Source organism: Haemaphysalis longicornis, unplaced genomic scaffold, assembly GCF_048455015.1.
Source record: "Haemaphysalis longicornis isolate Haplotype H1 unplaced genomic scaffold, Haemaphysalis longicornis Haplotype H1 scaffold_1, whole genome shotgun sequence".
In the NCBI taxonomy this organism is placed as follows: Eukaryota; Metazoa; Arthropoda; class Arachnida; order Ixodida; family Ixodidae; genus Haemaphysalis; species Haemaphysalis longicornis.
The window spans coordinates 126,924,188-126,944,608 of record NW_027526203.1 but is presented as its reverse complement, the minus strand read 5'-3'; the positions used below and the strand labels follow the sequence as shown (position 1 = coordinate 126,944,608).

Sequence of the window (20,421 nt, the reverse complement as noted above, 5' to 3'; positions counted from 1 at the left end):
CCAGCTAGTCTTCGCTTCCGTGTTCATCCGGCGGGCACTTTGATCGTTGAACATTGCGGATGAACCGCTGCAGCGGTTAGCACGAACCACGAAAATTGGCTTCCTCAAATTATTGAGCGATCATTTTGCAGGTTGCTGGCAGTTGTGGCCGGCTTCTAAATACGAACAGGAAAAGTCTTTGTTCTGCATCCATCGACTTCATTTCGGCTTTAACTAAAGGAATGCTTTGAAATCGGCGCCGGCTGTTTTAAATGACTGACTTCGATGGTGAGGTGTAGCCAGGGAGAGGTTGAGGGGAAGGCGATGAAATGAGCTCGGCTGATGTTGAGCCGAGCTAGGCCAAGCATGCCGCAAACCTTAATGGTCACACTGAGGTTGAGGTGAGGTGAATGCTAGCGAGGTCGTTTGCCCACCTCTCGCGGTAGTAACGAATACGCGCGCTTGGCCGATGTGGGGAGGCTTAATAACGAAAAAAGATGCAGTTGGTCTAGATAAACTGCTGTCATTTGAGGATTGGAAAAAAAAATCACGAAGAGGGACTGACTAAAAAAAGTGGCAAAGTGAACACAGTTTTAGGAGATGCACTACTAGGCGTGAATAAGCTACATCACACCAAATCAGCTAACGGGAACACGCAATCAGAGCAGGGAGAAAGACATAGGGAAATAGAAAATATGCATAAATATATATAATATTGGGGAGCCAAAGTAGCTCCAGAACGTCGGTAATGTCCCAGATAGAGTGAATGAAAAACGTGACTGCCTGCACCAATGGCTTCTCCGCGGTACTTGATCTGTTCGGCAGTGAAGCATGCAGCCAAGGGCGAGAAAAAAAAAAAAAAAAAGGAGGATGACCGTTGGAGGCTGGTGGGTGTCCTTTGTAGGAAAGCAGACATAGCCAACTCGGAGGAAAACGCGAATAAGCGAAATGAGGGCGGCGGGAAGTGGTGCCGACGTGTCTAGAAGGGCGTGTGCGAGCCGCATGGGCCGCGGAAGTTTACAAGGGTCGAAGTGAAACAAATATAGCCCATGGAAACATACCGCTGCGCTATCTGTCGGCCCGGCCCGGCTTGTCTTCGGTCTCCCGGCGCCGGGTGCGCACCAAGAAAAATCCACTGCGTAAAGAAACAAAAAAACAAAACTGATGAGAGAGAGAGAGAGAGAGATAGAGAGAGAGATAGAGAGAGAGAGAGAGAGATAGAGATAGAGATAGAGATAGAGATAGAGAGAGAGAGAGAGAGAGAGAGAGAGAGAGAGAGAGAGAGAGAGAGAGAGAGAGAGAGAGAGAGAGAGAGAGAGAGAGAGAGAGAGATGACTGCAATGAGGGGCTGAGAATTTGAGAGCATGAAAGAAGGGAACGTAACAAAAAAAAAAACTGAAAGCAAGAAATTTATTCACGTTAAGGATAAAGAAAAACTTCGGGTTGATGCCATACTCTACGTAAATTTCCTATTCTTTTGTTCATTTTACCCCCGCAGTAATGTTCACCGAAGCGTTATATCTAACCCGCGAATGGGTTATCGCGTAGCTTGCGATACAAAGATGATTCACGGAAGTCATTATTTGATAATAGGCAGAGTCATCGGCCTCGTCCGTTTCTCCCCCCCCCCCCCCCCCCATGTATGGAATTTAGAGGGGGGGGGGGCTTTGTATGCCTGTGCGTCATAGTCCCACAAAGGTGTAAGTTCGTGTGCGATATCCCGAAGGCAGCATCCACCCCCCCCCCCAACTGCGCGATGGAGGGGTGGGCGGGTAATTCACTTACATTAACAAACCCTTGTTCTAATTACTTTCGTAAGTACCTGCACATGTTGTGGTTAGTGAAAATTTTGGAAGTGGTTACTACCAGAAGGAAAAAAAAAAAGAATGACAAGACTCACGTGACTCTCGGCTGCGTATCGGCCGGGTCTACGTGATTGCACAAATTGCGCGAAATGTTCCTGTGATCGATCAGCACCGTCTCGACAATAGACCTGCGCTGAGAAAGATAAGCCACAGTTGATAGATTCCGCACCTGCCGCGGGTCGCCGTCTCGGATAGCGGCTAGCCAACGACCAATGGAAATCAAGAATCTAGCGTGACGTTTCCTGTTCTTCGCGCAAGCCTGTTAATCAACACCGTTTGTGTGTGTGTGTGTGTGTGTGTGTGTGTGTGTGTGTGTGTGTGTGTGTGTGTGAGGTCAAAGCTGGTGAGCTCTTTTGCCCATATCTCGCTATAGCCACGAAGCCTCCATGTCAGAAGGCTGAATAAAAAGCAACAGTTCAGGTGGTCTAGACTCTGATTCGTTAGTAAATAAAAAAAAAAATCACCACTTTCAGTTGCCACAGGAAACAGCGCAGTACACTCCTAACTTGACTTTACTATATCATCATCATCATCATCATCATCATCACCAGCCTATCTACGCCCAGCCCACTGCAGGGCAAAGGCCTCTCCAATTATTCTCCAATTACCTCGGTCCTGTGCCAACTGTGACCAACTTATCCCCGCAAACTTCTTGATTTCATCTGCCCATCTAACTTTCTGCCGCCCCCTGCAACGCTTGCCTTCTCTAGGGATCCACTCTGTTACCCTTAATGACCAGCGGTTATCTTTACTATACTATACTATACTTTACTATAACATAAACACAATTTGCCGTTTTCCACTAAGAAGCTGAATATGGCTAGAATCCCCAGGGTCTCGCACCAGCGGCAACAATTCCCTCAGAGGGGTGTGTTCAGCATAGAAAAAAAAACTCATAAAAGATAAATCAAGAGGCTCAGGGCCCCACCTTTTGAAGTAAGACGACTTGCACTGCACGCAGAAACGCCTTCCCAGCAATGCATTTATGTTCAGCGGTGAAGTAGACTTTACGTGGATCGGTGTAGGCTTGGTGTTTGTAAGCTGGATTGTTTGTGGGAAAGCCATCTACGGAGGGTCTACGGTCAAAGCCCCACTTTGTACTCCCCTCCACCGCCGCTGCCGCGCGGCGTCCTACATTGCGCAATGCCGCGCGCTCTTCGGCTGCCACCTGTGCGGCGCACGCGCGCTGTAATGCAGAGTCATTGTCTCTATCCACCAATCGCGCGTGTCCTTCGTCTGTGACGTAGAGGTCGGGTCACCGTCCTTATAATTCAATACAGTTAAACCTGGCTATAACGAAGCTGACAAAAATTCCCAATTTTTCGTTACATGCAGGTTTGTGAATGAAGCAAACCAAAATGCTGGGCACCAGTGAAGACGAACTCACCATACAGGGATTCATTTGACAGTGAAAAACTGCGTGATTCGCACCTGCTGCTATCGCACGGGCTTCTTAGACACTATACAACACTCTAAAGAAACGAGGTCACTAACCCCCCGTTATTCACAAACGTAACCTAAGTGTTACTTTGGCCTGTTGACGCTTTTCGGTGTCTTAACGAGTTTCAAGAACCAGAGTTAAAGGGCGCCTGTTCGCGAACTTGACGCTCTTTTCCGCACTCAAAATTGGTGGCTGTATACCGGGCGGGGAAGTTCTTCTTCTTCCTCGCCGGTCGAAACCACAGGTACCAGTGGAGACGCGCGACTGCACACCGACAGGCAGGCCTAGCACCTCAAAAGACTCGAGCTGACACCGCACTCACTCGTGGAAACGCACGGTATTTTTGCGGTGCGGGCGAAATTTGCGAAACTAGTGCGTTTCTTTTGGGAGATATTTCAAAAAAAGTTCAAAAAACAATGACTAATCAGCGTAGCCAATTCGCTACATGGAGGTTAACTGTCACAACGCCTTCGTTACATAGAGGTCGCAAACACATGGGTTTCAATGGGGCTGTAGATGGGAAATTGAGAAACTTCGTTAAATACAGGAATTCGTTACATCGAGGTTTAGCTGTATAGCAAATCCCAATACAGCTAAACCCCAGTATAGCTAATCCAACGAGAGCTGGAAGGGCTCTGATTTTTTTTTTTTTTTTTCTGCGTGGGCAAGCTAGGCATCGTACTACATGTACTTTCATCAGGCACCTGTACGCCTTCTGTGTGGCCCACCTGGAAGCTGTAGCTCGTCCAGGACTCTGGAGACTCCTGCCCTGTCATAAGCTTGATGGAAAGAGAAAAGTTGCAAGTTCGTCCTGGAATGCTGCAAAAGTATTGCGCAGCTAGCTCGCAAGCAAGCGCACGCTGAGAGAGAGAGAGAGAGAGAGAGAGAGAGAGAGAGAGAGAGAGAGAGAGAGAGAGAGAGAGAGAGAGAGAGAGAGAGAGAGAGAGAGAGAGAGAGAGAGAGAGAGGGGGGAGGGGGGAGGGGGGGGGGGGGGGGGTTCGGCGCCGCGTGTTAAGGCTTCTTCCACTTTGCTGAAGTGCCCGTACAGTTCCGTGCTCTTTCGTGCTGTGCACCACAGAGCTCGTGGTTAGCGCGGACACTGACGACCGCTCCCGCCCATTTGCAATGCAGGCCGGGCGTTCGACATCACGTACGTGCGGCTCAAGTTCCACTCGATGCGGCCCGAGAGCTTCGCCATCTACAAGAGGACGCGGCCCGGCTCCCCGTGGGTGCCGTACCAGTACTACAGCTCGACGTGCCACGACACGTACGGCCTGCGGCCCAGCACGTACGCGACGCACGCCGACGAGACGCGCGCGCTGTGCACGGGCGAGTACAGCGGCCTGTCGCCGCTGTCGGGAGGCAACGTGGCCTTCTCGACGCTCGAGGGACGCCCCTCGGCCTTCCACTTCGAGAACAGCAAGCTCCTGCAGGTGGGCCTCTCCATGTTCTCTCTCTCAGCCTCGCTGCGGCGCCTATTCGGGTACACCTCTGGCAGGAAGAACTTGCCACGCTGCCCAAAGATGACCCTCAGGTCATAGAGTTTCATACTAACACATACTAGAGGGAAATCTGGCGCCACTGTCTAGGGAGCCGCGCTTCAGCGAGCGTTGCGTCATGTCCCGGGCAGGCACATGGGCAGGCACGTTTCACTGGTCCTTGGTATGGCTCATGAACAGGCTGAAAAGTTGCCTCTGGCTGCAAAAAAGCAATATTGCCGCAGAAGATTAGTCTGATTTGTTTTGTCATCCTAACATTGAAGCTTCAGAAAGACTTGTTTGTCAGGAATTATTTAGAAGCTTCGTGCAAGATGAACAAGGAATCGATGTCATCCATTTTCGTTCATTTTGGCTTCGAGACAAAAAAGAAGCCATGTGGCTAACCAAGCCAAGTAGGCGAGGAACGTCGCGAGCTGCAATGGCAGCGCCCACGACGGCCCGCGACTTCAGCTTCAGATTTCCTTCTAGTTCATATCAGTATGAAACTCAATGCCTCAAGTGAGGTATTTTCTGTGCCGATGTACAGTCATGGATAAATGAAATGCGAACGCGCAAGTATGAGTGCGAACACACACAGAGAGCGCAATTTCTTTCTATGCAAGTCAAATTTTCGCATCACTCCAAAGCAGTAGCAAAGTTAGTAAACGTGACTTTCCGTACATATCACAACCGCGTCGTTGTGTGATCTCCTCGAGCCAAATTATTCGATTTTGCGTGTTCCGGTTCATGTTTTCGTGTTCGCTTTTCATTTGCCTATGACTGTACGGTACAAATGTGGTATTCATTTTGCATACCTATGCTCGAGTATGTATCTATTGTACTCTTATGCAGTAGCGCAAATGCATATAAAATGTTTCTTAAGTAATCCCCAAATGTGATTACGTTGTTCGAGGTAGCTTACTCAGCCTAACCCCCTCCCCCCCTCCCACCCCGTCATTTTAGGTCTCGGGGTGTTGATGGACGAGGCCGCTCACCTTGTCGCCACCGATTAACGGCTACCGATAATTCTTTCTTGTGTCGTAAGCGATGCGTCTTACGCGGCTTTGGCATCTGCTCTCACCACGACGATCAGCCATTTTGCGGTGCTCCGAAAAAAAAAAAAAAAAAAAGAAGACCACCGTTGAATGCCGAAACTTTCAAGTTTTTCCTTTAAATTTCGAACCTGCAAACAAATTTCGAATCTAAATCTGTTTTCTCCTTTTCTCCTTTTTCCGTTGGGAACTATACGAACAAAATTTTGCTAGAGCATTAAACGAGAAGTGGACAGTGGGGAAAAACCTTCCTCTGGAGGACCTGCAATTAAAATCATTTTTAGTGAACGATGCCTGAGCAGCGCGCTGGGTTAGACGCAAAATAATGCCAGTTTAATTCAAAGTTTTCCGCCATTAAAAGGTCACAGAACTGTTACAGAGCAGGTATTAACGCAAAAGTCTGCATTCTAAAACGAGGAGTACTAAGGAGGAACCGAGCCACAAACGCGCGAAACATTAGGGAAATACGATAACTTCGGTTAACGTAGTCCGAAACTAGTATAAAGCCCACGAATTGAAAATTTTCTACCGTACTCTCATGGCACTTGGTTTGGTGTCAACACGGCTTCTCCAGAATTCTCACCTTCACTTCGGCCTGGAGCCTTGCTTCGGCAGAAATTCGTTTCGCTAACGTTAGCGATGCATGTACTGGATAATGTGTAGGTTCTGAGGCTGTTTGGTAATACAACCAAACGCGCAAAGATAAAAAGGTGCAGTGAAGTCCCTCCTGCATATATTCAGCCCATGTTCGCGCCCTGTATTGTGCGCGTTACTTTTTGTACTGGGGTGCTTCACTATAGTGGAGCTCCATTAAAACGCTACAGGGAAGCCAGTATCTACTCATTCCAGAGGCAGCAACGACAAAATTTTGACGCACGCGAAGCACATTTGAATGGAATCAACCTGAAAAAGACTCCAGCAGCTAGCCGTGGCGTGCATTCACAGTAGCATGGGGCTGTCATCTCTCTGTGGGCGCACCATTGCAACCTCCAGTGGTAGGACTACACTGTCACTGTCACTAAGTGCAGCTTCTTTGGTGACTCTAGTAGAGACCGGTGTTAAAACTGAACCCGCCAGCGTCGTCCCCGCTGGCCGTGTTGCGAGCGTTTCTTTGCCTGGCGCAGGAATGGGTGACGGCGACGGCCATCCGGATCGTGCTGACTCGCCTGAACACTTTCGGCGACGAGATCTTCGGAGACAAGCAGGTGCTGCGCTCCTACTACTACGCTATCGCCGATCTCGCTGTCGGCGGAAGGTAAGAGATTCCGAGCGCCTTCGCCTCCTTTGCACTGCACTCGCGTAACTCTGCACGTTTGGAGATGAGGTCGACCATGCTCGGCAAATGACGGCGTTGGAGAATTGGCCGAGATAACGGGCAGCCAGTTAGTCAGAATGGAAAGAAAAGAGGAAGAGAGGAAACGTGTGAGGGGTTCTGTCCTTTCCGTCATTATTAGTTTTGTGGAGGGGGATATGATCGCATGAAGGACCAAAGATATACAGAGTGAAGTACCAATGCGACAAAGAGGGAGGGGGGAAACCCGAGAGAATTAAATTACTGTAGCTTGTTGCAACGCCAGCCATGTTCGTTGGCTCCGTATCGCAATCCCCTCTTCGTTGTGCCCGCTTCTCGAAACTTATTTCGAGGACCCTAAAATTTATTTGTAGTGGCCCGTTGTACCTTCTGGAAATCCGTTGCGGATCCTGTTAGTGGCACGCTGCGTTACGCCACGGAGACCCGTTGCTACGTCCGTAACGCTGCGTGTAGCTGAAGCAGGCTTACTTTTTTTACGCGTTAAGGGCCGGGTGGAGCGCTGTCGCGGGCTTTGAGAACTTCAGGGCCAGTCGACAAAATATCTGCCCAGATTACAACGCCAAATATAAAACTAAAAAAAAGTCTGGCCACCTCCGCAAGCATGGCCTTACTGCAAGAAAGCATCAGTAGGATTTGAAAGAACGAGTAGGCACCTTCGGCGACGCATACGCTGTGATACTGGCGACGAACACACGGCGACGAACGCACCTGACCCGCCTCGGTTAAATAAAAGTACCCCCTGAGATAAAATGGTTTACAGTTGTCGCTGGGAAAGACTTTGAGCCATAATAGCCAACGTGTCGCTTCCCTATCCCGTTAAAATTTGCCTGCAGCCAAACAACAACAACAACAACAAAAAAACAGCTTGTATTGCTTTCGAACCGTACAGCGCAGAAGGCGAAAGAAAGGACGCGTGGACATACACAAAGTGTGTGTGTCCACTCGTCCTTTCTTTGTTCCTGGCCTTCTGCGCTACGGTTCGAAAGTTGCGAACCAACAATCCCAAATTGCTACACCACTTCAGCTTGCATTATGCCGTCAGTGCAAAGCTTCGTGGCTATGGTTCGCTATGGGCAGTTGCCTCACTAGCTACATTTCTTGCTTCCTGTTACTCTCTCTCCACGTTACTCCCCCCCCATCAAAAAAAAAAAAAACGGTGATTAGAAAAGGCCAGATTTGTAGCGAGACCTTTTCGGCTTCAATTTCTTGACAATCACACTCGCTCCGATGGTTTCCCTTTCGGACGGGGCACGATGAGGGCTGCCCGAAGCCGTGAGCACCCGTTTCGCGTAACGCCGGCGCAGACTACGCCCATGTCCTCGGAATAGCTCCCCGGTGCAGTTGCGAGTGTCGCTGCCTCTTGCAAGGCGATCGGAGCTGCGCGTTGCATGGAGTGCTGGACTGCAGGTGCCAGTGCAACGGCCACGCCTCGGCCTGCGACCCGGGTCCCGGAGGCGACCGGCAGCTGCTGTGCCGCTGCGAACACAACACGGCCGGGGACAACTGCGAGCGCTGCATGGACCTGTACAACGACCAGGCCTGGGGCAGGGCCACCTCCTCCTCCGCCCACGAGTGCCAGCGTGAGTGCCGCATGCGCGCACCGCTCGACTGCGGCCGCTTTATATGTTTGAACTTCCTCTTTCGCTCCTTTTTGGAGCGAAAGAGGAAGCCAAGACAAAGGGCCGCCAGGCCTGTCGAGTTCCCCGGTCCCTCGGATTCCAGTGCAGTACCGCGTGGTATGAGCTCACGGCGAGGTGAAATGGGCCTTGTTAAAGCGCCCAAATGATCGCTCGAATTCATCCAGGCTGGCGTCGTTTTCCCGTTGCAACGCCAGTTAGTTTGTGGTAGTGCAGAAAGCAGAGACGGGAAGCTGTCGACTGCCGGAAGCGGGGTTCGGCTGTGGAGGAGGGAATACGTCTAAGAACGTTGGGTCTGAATAGCTATACAGGCGGAAACAGCGAAATAAACAAGGGACAAAGCGCAAGTAACGTGACATTCCGTTCTCTTGTAGGTACACGCCCGGCACTGAAGGCGCGCCTTAACCGCGCTTAACCGACTTAAAAGGTACCAAACAACCTCTGTGTACGTAAACAACGCGTAGACGTCACCTTAAGGAAGATTTTACGATAAAAAGAGCTAAGAAATCGCGGCACTCGGCAGAAAGAAAAATGACACTTAGAGTGGCTGGGGCCCGAACCGCGCCAGCTAGCGCCAGAACCAGCGACTCTACCATTAGGCCATGATGAGCTCTTTTTTCTGTATTACTTTTGCACAAGCACAACGCAAGTCATGGGCACGGAGGTCATGGGTAAATTAAAAACCGCCTGCCAAACATTGGCTGATGCAAGGACTTAAAATGAACATTGAATGAACGGAACTCTTCCACTAGGTCATGAAGAGCGAACAATGAGTTTATTTTAGCGGTTGCGCAGGAGAGTAGGGAGAGTGTTCAAAGCGAACCAACAGATGGCGCCACATTTAACAGGAAACACCGGGCTCGTACCTACAAGGGAACCGAATCTCGCGAAAGTATCGCACCTCTTACCTTCCGCGTGTCCCTCCTGGTGTTCTCTGTTCTCTTCATGCATCCGTACTAATTCGCCCGAATGTCAGCTTTGCGGCCGAGTGCGCAGCCCTAGGCTTGCTGCGACAGCGCGGAGTTCGGCAAATCTGTTTTGGCTCTGAAAGCGCCACCTATTCGGAAACCGATGAAAGGGGGAAAAAAACGGAGCGAAGTTTCGAAATATGCCACGCGTTCTATGCTACCACCCCTCACAAACGCTTTAATTATAGGTAGCAGCTTTCAGCTGGCAGATTTTTAAATGCATAGCATTTTAGTAACTCACAATGTCACGCGGCGTTCGGCCTAGTCCGCAGCCAGGCCACTACACTATAAAAGAAACAACAGTTTCCGGCGCCCGGATTCGAACCCATGACGGCGCGGGCGGAACGGCAAGTGCCGGGCGCACTACCGATTGAGCCACGCAACCAACACGGATTTCGATGCACCGATAGCGCCTTATATCCTTCACTCATTTATGGTTTGTTTCGAAAGCGCCATAAGTTGTCACGCGCCTCCGCAAGATGGCGACACAGGTTCCGCGATCGAGACTATGATCGAGAGACCCGCCATAAGTTGTCACGCGCCTCCGCAAGATGGCGACACAGGTCCCGCGATCGAGACTATGATCGAGAGACCAGCAGCGCTGGTCGCGTCTCGTGCTGCCGGGACGCCCCGCTGTAGCCCACCGCAAATTTGATGACGTGCAGCGTGTAACAAGAAAACCAACAACCAATACGTAATCCATACGACTTGCCGGCGCACCCCCTCGGAAATGCTGTGCATTTGATCGTGCCCCTCGCGAGGGGGATGTATTTTGTATTGCGGAAGTATGCTATCCGGCATAAGGGAAGTATGTACAGATACACTCCAGATTCCCGACGAAATCCGAGCAGTTTATAGGCGTGTGTAACTTAAGCACCTAAATTAAAATTCCGTGTCGCTAGATTCTTTACATCAGATCGCAGTGATTGGCCTTTTTTCCTTTTCGAGTAGGCTTTACTTTGCAGCCCGATATATGTGAAAGCCAGCTTATAAAGACCAAGGTTAGACCGATCTCCTCGAAGTCGGCTTTATTTCTAAGTACGAATGCACTGCTGGAAAGACGCTCTTCCACGGGCAATATGTGTCACCTTATATCAAAATATGAAGCACCGGAGGCGAACAGGTGGCTGAAGGAAGAGGGTGATAAGAGGGTACGGAGCGGCTTTTTAAGGCAATCGATAAAACAACTGTGCTGAATAGCTGCGAGGTGCGCTGGCGTTGTCATCATATTACGCGCTCGGCCCCCAATATGCCCGATATAGTTAGAACGACAGCATATTTTCGGCCCAATTTCGGGGACGCGCATCTCTGACATTAAGACCGACGCGGGATTTCTGTGGAGTGGAGAAGCTTTATTTATTAGCTGGCTCCGATTGCCTAACATATGTGCCTTGACACCGGAAACTAAAACGTAATTTACCGGAGTTTTTGTTTTCTGTCTTTGTTTTGTTAAAATCATTGCGTTTTCTTTATAGTGGCCGCCGCCGGGAGACGCGTATGAGCACTCGCAAAAGTGGGATGCATGTAAATTTCGCCCTCTAATATTAACCAATGATTTTGTGCAACAGAATTATTACAGCTTGAGTGTGTGTGTGTGTAATATACAGTATACGTGTGTATGTCTGCATGTACATATATGCGTGCGTCTGCGCGCGTGCGCCCGCATGCACGCACGCACACGCACACACATACACGCACCTTCCACATGCCATTGGCAGCTAGTTACTTCGAAAAGGTAAAGAGACGAGCATTCTTTTTCTCTTTTTTTTTTTTGCACTTTCTTGGTGGTTTTTCCTCTTCTCTTATTTCACCCGATATTAAGGCGCCTGAACGCTTCACCCGTAGGTCATTCCATTCAGCACGAACGATTATAGCAGTACGACTTTGCCGGAGGTTGCAGATGCATTCCCCTCCTCTCCGAAAGACGCCGGGCAGTACCTGCACAGACACGAAAGCGGTAACACATGTGGCACGAACTGAGACGAGAGCGCCGTCGTCGTCGTCCATCTTTTCCTGCGTCGTTCTGCGACGGGCGACGGCCTCTTTCAGCTGGGCGACGCGCGCTCCGTTGGCTGCGAGCGAAGTCCCCGCAAGAGCCGATGAAGGAACTTTAGCTACGGGTACCTCGCGCACTGCTTCACCGGGAGAAATAACGAGCGTCGTTCCCGCGCACACCTTAGCGCCGGGCTCGGCGGCACTGCCGAAAGCGGCCTCCGAGCGTGGTCGCGGAGGAGGGGGCCGGCCCCCGCCGCGCGCGTGTAGGCTTGCCGCGTGGGCAGACCGGACCGCTTCACCTCTGGCCGCTCTGGCGTCGCCGACGGTGAGGCACGAATGAAACGCGCCCAGTGCCGGGCCCCGATGTAGCAGTCGCGTCGGATTTGCTCCGCTGTGCAAGTCGCCCCGCTCCGCCGAGATGGTCGCCCCCGCCAGCGCGTCTCTGCTGCTGCATCTCCTCTGCCTGCACCTGCTGTGCCTCGTGGCGGCCTCCGGCACGCAGTGGCAGCACCGGGGACAGCAGCGCATTCGGGGCGACACCCAGAGCCGACACCGGGAGTCCTACGAACGCGAGCGGCCCGGTGGGTAGGCGCGTGCCAGCTACGTTCCTGCAGCCTTCCAAGCCGTAGTGATCCGTACCTCCTACGCCCATTGGCGATCAAGTTAGTTTCGGGTGCTGACCACTCACTCGTTTGTATTCTGGAAGTCAGGGTCTGTTTAATTCCTACGTAGCTACTAAATATTGGTTACACGGTGGAATTGGCGTTGCTATGACTAAAAAATAGCGCCCTAAATTAAGAACAAAACGGTAAGGTCGCAGAAATTGATTTTTTTTACAAACGCAGCCGCGGAAATGAGTGCACTGAGGTCAGCTGCGAGGAAAATGACCCAGCTGGGCTGTCGACAGCAAAACTGCATTGTTCAGATGTGCTAACTCCACATACTTCAATCTACGCTGAAAAAAAAAAAAAAGACAGCGAGAAAAAGAGCGACAGCTCACATCAATTTGCGCGCATCATTTATCGTTGGCGTCCAAGCTTCCGCCGCACATGAGCCTTTCGGAGATACCTCGGTGCGCCCACATCGAGGGAACTTCTAGTTGAACAGCAGCGAACGTTGCCGAAGTTTGCAATACCCCCTGAACAGTTCAAGGAGCGTCGCTTTTAAGCCCAGCTAGGGGAGAACAAGCGCGGTACCCGTCGACGCCAAACGCGCGGGGGACGTCGGGGCGCCAGTGGAGCCCAGTGATGGAGTCGTCCTCTGTATTTATTGCTTGTCTTGCCCGCTCCTGATCTCTTCAAAGGCTAGTTATCCGTACATTTGGGTCGACTAACGGACGCCACCAGCTGGAGCGAACGTCACTTCCTTAAACGGGCCTCGTCCGCCGCGCTGGTTGAACACCTGTGCGTGCCACGGAAGCTGGGGGTGAGAGAGAGAGAGAGAGATAAACTTTATTTTGAAACCCGTGTCCAAAGGACTGCTCGGCTTCTCGGTTAGGTTACAGGGACTATAGTTCTGGCTATAGTCCTGGAGTGTTTTTGACGTGGTTCACAAGCGTGGTCCACTAGAGCTCTTCAAGCTCCTTAGGCGGTGTGACCCATGCCTCCCAGCAAGTAGGGCGCTTTGTGGCAGGAATTGGTTGCAGGAAAGATCTCAGGGTGCTTTGTATGTTTGCATGTCCAGAGGGTGTGTTCATTGTTGGGGTATTGGTCGCAGCGCGCGCGCGCTTATTTGCAGTTAAGTTGGAATTCGCTCAACAGCGTGAACAAAGGGAGGAAACGAGCGCGTGCGCTTCCCGGAAGTGGGACGAGCACTTCCGCAGCCCCCTCTGCGGCAATGCATACTATCTAACGCCTCTAACAAATGGTCTCCGGTGCATGCAGTTGGCCCCATGAGGCTTCCGCCTGGTCGAAATTACCGTGGTCATCTGCGTGCAATGTGGCGATCGAAGCACACTGCGCAATAGGTTTTGTAGCACTCCGAGAGGAGCTAGAGTGACTGTACGCGATTTCGCAACTAGCTTGTCTCCTCTCTCGGCGTGAGATTTTTATTTGTATAATGCCACTGTCCATCAATCCACAAGCCAAGGCAAATAGATATCTTAGACTGAGGCTTGTTATACTTGACCAGAGAGGTCATGTATGTGCACCCATGCCGACCGGGAAGCACTTTTCGCACAGATGTTTCCTCAAGTGTTCCTAAGCCTTTCTAGGATGGTTATACTAGAATAATGAGCGAGGGCACCTTTTTCTTTCTTTCTTTACTCGAGACCGGCCTTTGCCTCTTCCCAATGTAATTGGACGCGTCTGCGTACCTTATTGGGACATCAATAATGCCATGGGCGTGTGAAGCGTCTCTCACTCGGCGGTGATCGTTGTGCGGAACACCGGTGCGTGTGCAAGTGCGCGGCTGTTCGACGTGGTCTGACCATCGCACCTTCCAACGCACCTCCAAACGCACGCCCATGTTCCGATTGCGAACACTGCCCGCCCATGTCATAGCCAAGAGCTTGCGCAATAATATGATAGCACTCTCATGGCGTCTCCCCGCCCTCACGGCCTACGAAATTCCCCTCGGGCTTGGGGTACTTCTAGGCGATCCCGTGGTCAACGCACTCTATCGAGCAATGCATGTAAAGCGAATTCGGCGAACGACAGTGGCGATCGTACAGTTTGACTCAAAAGTGAGATCTGCGCTGTGACACCACGAGTCAGATTGTATGATCGTCTCTGTAGTTCGCCGAATTCGATTTACATGCATTGGTCGATAGAGTGCGTTGACCACGGGATCGCCTAGAAGTACCCCAAGCCCGAGGGGAAACAGGACCGTTACGTCAGGCACCATTACGGACTATTTTGGGGAATCTGGAGCACTCCCCTCCTCCAGATGACTTGGAGAAGTGGCGTTGTGTCGTGCCCGCATGCGCCCGTAGCGCGCGCCTTAATAAGGCCAGAACTTTTTGCGCGTGCCTCTGCGGTCGCGTCAACTTTGCAGGCCGAACCTTTCCTTCGGCCAATCGATGCGCGGCGTGCTTTCGCAATTGCGACGTGCGGACGAGTAGCGGCGCGGCGGCTGTTTGCGCAAGTAGGTTAGGAGAGCGCGCGACATCGCGGGGGCGGCCGGCCGGTCCATCCGTGGCATCGCCGCCTGTGGTGGGCGTCCACCGATAGCTGCCGGCACGGTGGATAACTAGCTCGCGGTGGCGGCGAAGGAAGCCGCTGTTTCCACAGCCGCTGGGTGCGCAAACAGCGAAACCAAGGCTGAAGACCGCGCGGCGCTGCAGGGGAGCTGGAGACGAAGCGGGGGCGCATTTACGTTTTCATGTTTTTCGCCTGTCGGTTCCCGGGTTTCGTTTGAACAGCTTCGATCATTGCGCAAATGATTGCGAGAGCCTTAGTAATAGTATTTTTAGAGCGTTTACACCTCTTAGCATTTTAAAGCGAAACTTTATGTGTCTAGGTGAAAGGAAAGTCCGGCGGTTCTGTGTACGCAAAAAACTCCGCCGGTGCAAACCGATCGGCATGCGTGTAAAAAAAAAAAAAAAATCAGGTTCGAGATGAGTTAGAACTTCAGTAAGGGGAGAGAGTGTGGCTGGGTTTATTTCTGTCGCAGCAGAGCGCGCGCAGCTACCAACTGCGTGAATCGCAGATAACGGCGGGCGGTGGGGGCGCGACTGCGTCAAAGTGGCTAAGGTAAATTATCTCTATGGCTAAGGTCCCTGAAATTATTAAAGTGGCGATGGCGCACACACCGGCCGCACGGATAGCCGCGGGTTAAAACTGGTTACATGTAACAGTTTCGATGGTTATTGAGTCTGTACGGAGTGCATGGGCGCCTTTCCTTTTCTTCTTTGCGGAAGTGATGCATCTGTAGCGTTCGTCGGTACCTGAAAAACTAGCTTGTGCTCAGTCCAACACCGCTGCAATTTTGGTGTAGTTCGATGTAAATTTGTTCACTTTGTATAAAAAAGGAAGTTATGCGGACTGATTTTTGCTCGGTCACTGCATTTTTTGCGGGTGGACTGTATAGGTCTTTCAACTGACAGTTGTGTTCGGTTTCGGGCACGTATATTTGACACTAATTTATAGAACGCCGAGCGCGTAAAGAAAACCTTGCCCACAACATTTACTCCTCAGGTTGCAGCAAACTGCGTGAAAATTGGCGTTGTAATAATAATAATAATAATAATAACAATAATAATAATAATAATAATAATAATAACAACAACAACAACAACAACAACAGCCCGTGACTACTCGTTCGAAACGGCACGCGGTTAATGTGAGCCTCTTTTACTGAGCATGCATAAGTATCAGTGCATTAATGTTACGTAAAAAGGTTTTTGTGCGGCCTGTTGCTGAGGGACCTAGAGGTTTTCATTAAACAATTTCGCTGGTCGTCGCTGGTTTGCTTTAAAGCAGTGGTTAGCTAGGTGATCGGGTATTCCGCGGTGAAGCAGAAAGGCGGAGTTGGCTCCTAAACTAGAGTACTAATAGTTGATTCGCTCTTGTGACAGGTTCTACGCACGCCTTTGGAATGTCTGGCTTTTCCGCATAACTTTCATGTTGTGCGAAAGAGCGAAGCTGCCATCGTGCGCTCCGCAAAAATAAATCCAGAGTTACGCGGGTGTGATGCAGTAAAGCCAACTTTTATATCGCCTGGAGAGTTTGGTAGCGCAAAACAAAGGGGAGGGGTCTCGCAGTCCTTGAAACGTCTTGGCGGACCCCCGAAAACCGATTCACGGTTCTCATTGTGTCTTTTCTTCGAGAACCGCTACACGAAAAGCAAGATTAAAACACGAACCCAGCCGAAAAAAAAAAAAACCATTGGACCAGCTGAAAACACCATTGAACCATGCAGTTGAAACCATTTGGAAATGCAATGAGTTCCAATTTGCCCAACGGTGTTTTTCGCAGGTCCAATTGTACCTCCAATGGTTTTTTTTCGGCTGGGAACTTATCAGCTCCATGCATAAGGTCGGCTTTGGGCAGTACTGGATATCCGAGGCGTGTAAGGGTGTCTCTTCCGGTAGGTGTGTGCTTGGGAGTAACGGTGAGTTTGGGAGTAACGATGAGTTTCGTGCAGTTTTTCTGAGGTTATTGCGCACTCCTAGTTTGAGCAACTTGTGCGTGAATGTTGAGGGGGTAAGCCAAGGGCAGGTTTGTAGGCTTGCCGGATTTGAGAGCCAGGTAAGGTATGCCGTAGTTTAGAGGACTGATCAGTATTGCTTGTGTTATTCAAAGAGTGTCCTCCTGAAGGCAGAAGCAGCGGTGGGCAATGTGTGACGTGAGGTGCGTGAGTTGTGTGAGGGTGCGTTGTAATGCAGGTAAGGTTTGAGAGTTGCTTCCATTTTTGGGGATGCTGAGACAGAGTATGCGGAGGTGGGAGACTGTGGGTACTGCTTGGTTGTTCATTGTTAACTCTGGATTGGGGATTCGGTCTTTTCGTTTTTTGCAAGTGCGGGCACAGAGCGTGAGGAAGACGAATTTTTCGGGGGCGCATTATATTCCACGAGCTTTGAGGTATGCTTGGGTGATGTGTATGGCTTCCTGAAGTTTAATAGAGAGTTTTAGCAGTACGTATGCTCCGTTCGTTACGTTCGTTACGTTGCTACCGGGTTTACCGGGACCCGACTGCGCATGCGCGCGCACGTACCGGGCTCTTTCCGTGTAGTGAGACGGAAAACGAGTTTTAGCACTCCGTAGCGATCGGGCAAGGCCAAGGCCATTCCTCCACGTGAACGGCGCGCGACCATGTCGTCACCTGCGCTCGCTCTGGTGCCGTCGCCGCCACCGCAGCCCCTGCCTCACAATGCGTCCGGCCGAGCGCGATTTATTTTAGATTTGCAATGCTTTAGGGGAAACTGCGTTCTTTATTTACGTATTTTTAGCGTGTGGATTTTTGCAACAACTCGGCTAATCAGCCGTCACACGGAACGAACGGTACGACGCTACGGAGTGCTAAAACACGTTTTCCGTCTCACTACACGGAAAGATCCCGGTACGTGCGCGCGCATGCGCAGTCGGGTCCCGGTAAACCCGGCAGCAACGTAACGAACGTAACGAACGGAGCATACGTGCTCCGGCCGTTCCGTTCGTTACGTTGCTACCGGGTTTACCGGGACCCGACTGCGCATGCGCCATTTGTTCCGTACGCGGCCGGCGTCTCTCCCGGCGCTCTGCTTCCGTGTTACCGTATCCGGAGCCCGCAACCGGCTTGCGTTGCTCTGGTCGGCTCGGGTGTTGGAAACTTTAGGCTTAGCGTCCCGGCGAATATTTGATCGCCGCTATCTGTGCAACTGCGAATGACAATCCGTAACACAACTTTTCACCACACTATCATCCCCTTTCTCGCATGTGAAACTATTTGAGCTACAACTGCCGTTTGAGCGATCGGTGACCGAGACATCTGCGTAGCCTGTTTCGATGCTTCCGCGCAGGTATCGCCATCTCTCGGCCGCTCGGCGCACCGCGCGCCGTGGCATCCACGGCCGGTAAGCATAGGCTTGCATCGCGGCAGATATGTGATCGCCGCTTTTAAAATAAGCCCTGAGAACAATCCCTAGCACAATTTTTCACCACACTAACACCTACTTTCTCGCAGGTGGTACTTCGTTTTAGCGATCAGATTGATTCGGAAGAGCAGCGACAAGCGGTTGCTACCGTGGTCTGCGCCGGTTCGAGCCGCTGAGTGTGCCGAGCTGGCAGGCGCGACCGGCGTGTGCGCGGACTGTTTCCGATGCAGAAAACGCTTCACGATTGCCTGCTTTATCGATTTCTTGCGTACAAACGCGTGGAATCTACAAATTCAGCTCAGCGATCGTCGTAGTTGACCATGGAGCAAAAACAGTGGGCGGAGCGGCGCCGACGAGGCGCACACCCGCATCAGGCCATGTGTCTCAAATTCACGCGTACGACTAGTCGTGGTGACAGTCGTAACGATCACTCGCATACGAATCGCGTGTACCAATCGTACAGGTGTCTAGCGCTTCAATCGGACAAGGCCAAGGCCATTCCTCCACGTGAACGGCGCGCGACCATGTCGTCACCTGCGCCAACCCTCGAGCTTGCGAGGTAGCGGATGACACACGGATGAGAGCCAGAGTTTATAGTCAGTTTCGTATCTCGGAACATCTAAGTTACAGTGTTACGGTAACTTCATGGTTATGGCCGTAAAAATATCACAAACAGAGAGAAATTTTTGTTAGAAGTTTTTTCTAACACTGTTAATGCATAGTATCAGACGCAACGTTTACGCGGCCCCATGGAGTGATGTTGACAGGGCAGCGGCCCAGTCAACATCACGTGACTTCCGCTCCATTATTCCGGAAGTAAGCCCAAATAATTTTGTCCCGACTTGAGACAACGAAGAGCGAGTTGCGCAATCCCCCCTGTTCCGTGGCTGAGCCGGCTGAGCTGCTGACCCTGGCGCGCGCGCCTTCCCATTGCGAAGTTTGCGTGCTCACGGGGATAAGTCGGTGTTCACAACGGGTGCTGCGTGTGCGATACTCTTTTTTTGCCACCTGACAACGAAGTTGCGAGTACCGCTGCCGTTCTTAAGTTGTCACCGAGTATAGTACGATCAAGTCACAGAAGTTCAGAGTTACTACCTTTGAAGAGCAGATACTATACAACGACCTTGTGTCCACACAGGCACGCGTACTAAGCAAGGGGGGGAGGGGGGGGACCAGGTAACAAACAAAACAACGTATTGGACGACGCCAAAACACTCATGTGTGCGACTACTTGCAGGGGTGTACCGCCACATCTGTCCCTTACGTTTAGCTTGCTTTCCTACTCCTCAGTCAGGTAGATACCTGCGACAAAACCAAGAAAACTGCGCCGACAGCACTAACCGCTACTACGTACGCTGACCGGCGTGAATGGGCGCGGCACAGTCGTACTACACACCGGCGAGGTCACTTTTCCGACAGCTGAGGAACAGCTCCACCTCACTCCTTGAAAGCCCGCCGTGACTTTTGGCTACCAAAAACACCTTTTTCGGGCGTATTGGTAGCGCCGCCGTTAGCAGATCGCACTTTTTTTTTTTTTTTTTCGACAGCACACGATCACAACCGAAACCGCCGAAACCTCGAGCAGACGGCGTTGCCTCGAGCTTGCGAGGTAGCGGATGAGAGCCAGAGTTTATAGTCAGTTTCGTATCTAGGAACATCAAAGTTACAGTGTTACGGTAACTTCATAGTTATGGCCATAAAATATCATAAACAGAGAGAAATTTTTGTTAGAAGTTTTTCCTAACACTGTTAATGCATAGTATCAGACGCAACGTTTACGCTGCCCCATGGAGCATCCATGGAGTGATGTTGACAGGGCCGCTCACGTGACTTCCGCTCCATTATTCCGGAAGTAAGCCCAAATAATTTTGTCCCGACTTGAGACAACGAAGAGCGAGTTGCGCAATCCTCCCTGTTCCGTGGCTGAGCCGGCTGAGCTGCTGACCGCGGCGCGCGCCTTCCCATTGCGAAGTTTGCGTGCTCACGGGGATAAGTCGGTGTTCACAACGGGTGCTGCGTGTGCGACACTCTTATTTGCCACCTGACAACGGAGTTGCGCGAGTACCCATGAGGCTGAAGACATATCATTGGTGGACTTGGAAGATATACACGCCAATATAGTTGGTCGGAAGCGAGTAGTACAGGGCTACTGTGTCAGACTGTGTGCGGTGTTCCACAAG

The 20,421-nt window shown here is 51.2% G+C and overlaps 1 protein-coding gene across 1 annotated transcript in view; it reads left to right on the top strand.

Moving 5' to 3' along the window:
* LOC144149841 (laminin subunit gamma-1-like) overlaps window positions 1-12,316 on the top strand; it is a 124,628-nt gene extending 112,312 nt beyond the window's left edge. The window contains exons 2-6 of the mRNA XM_077681572.1: window positions 4,417-4,718; window positions 6,940-7,070; window positions 8,535-8,707; window positions 11,913-12,052; window positions 12,128-12,316. Of these exons, the coding sequence (XP_077537698.1) occupies window positions 4,417-4,718; window positions 6,940-7,070; window positions 8,535-8,707; window positions 11,913-12,052; window positions 12,128-12,316 (935 nt within the window). The remainder of the gene's footprint in view (window positions 1-4,416; window positions 4,719-6,939; window positions 7,071-8,534; window positions 8,708-11,912; window positions 12,053-12,127) is intronic.
* The last annotated feature ends 8,105 nt before the right edge of the window (window positions 12,317-20,421 follow it).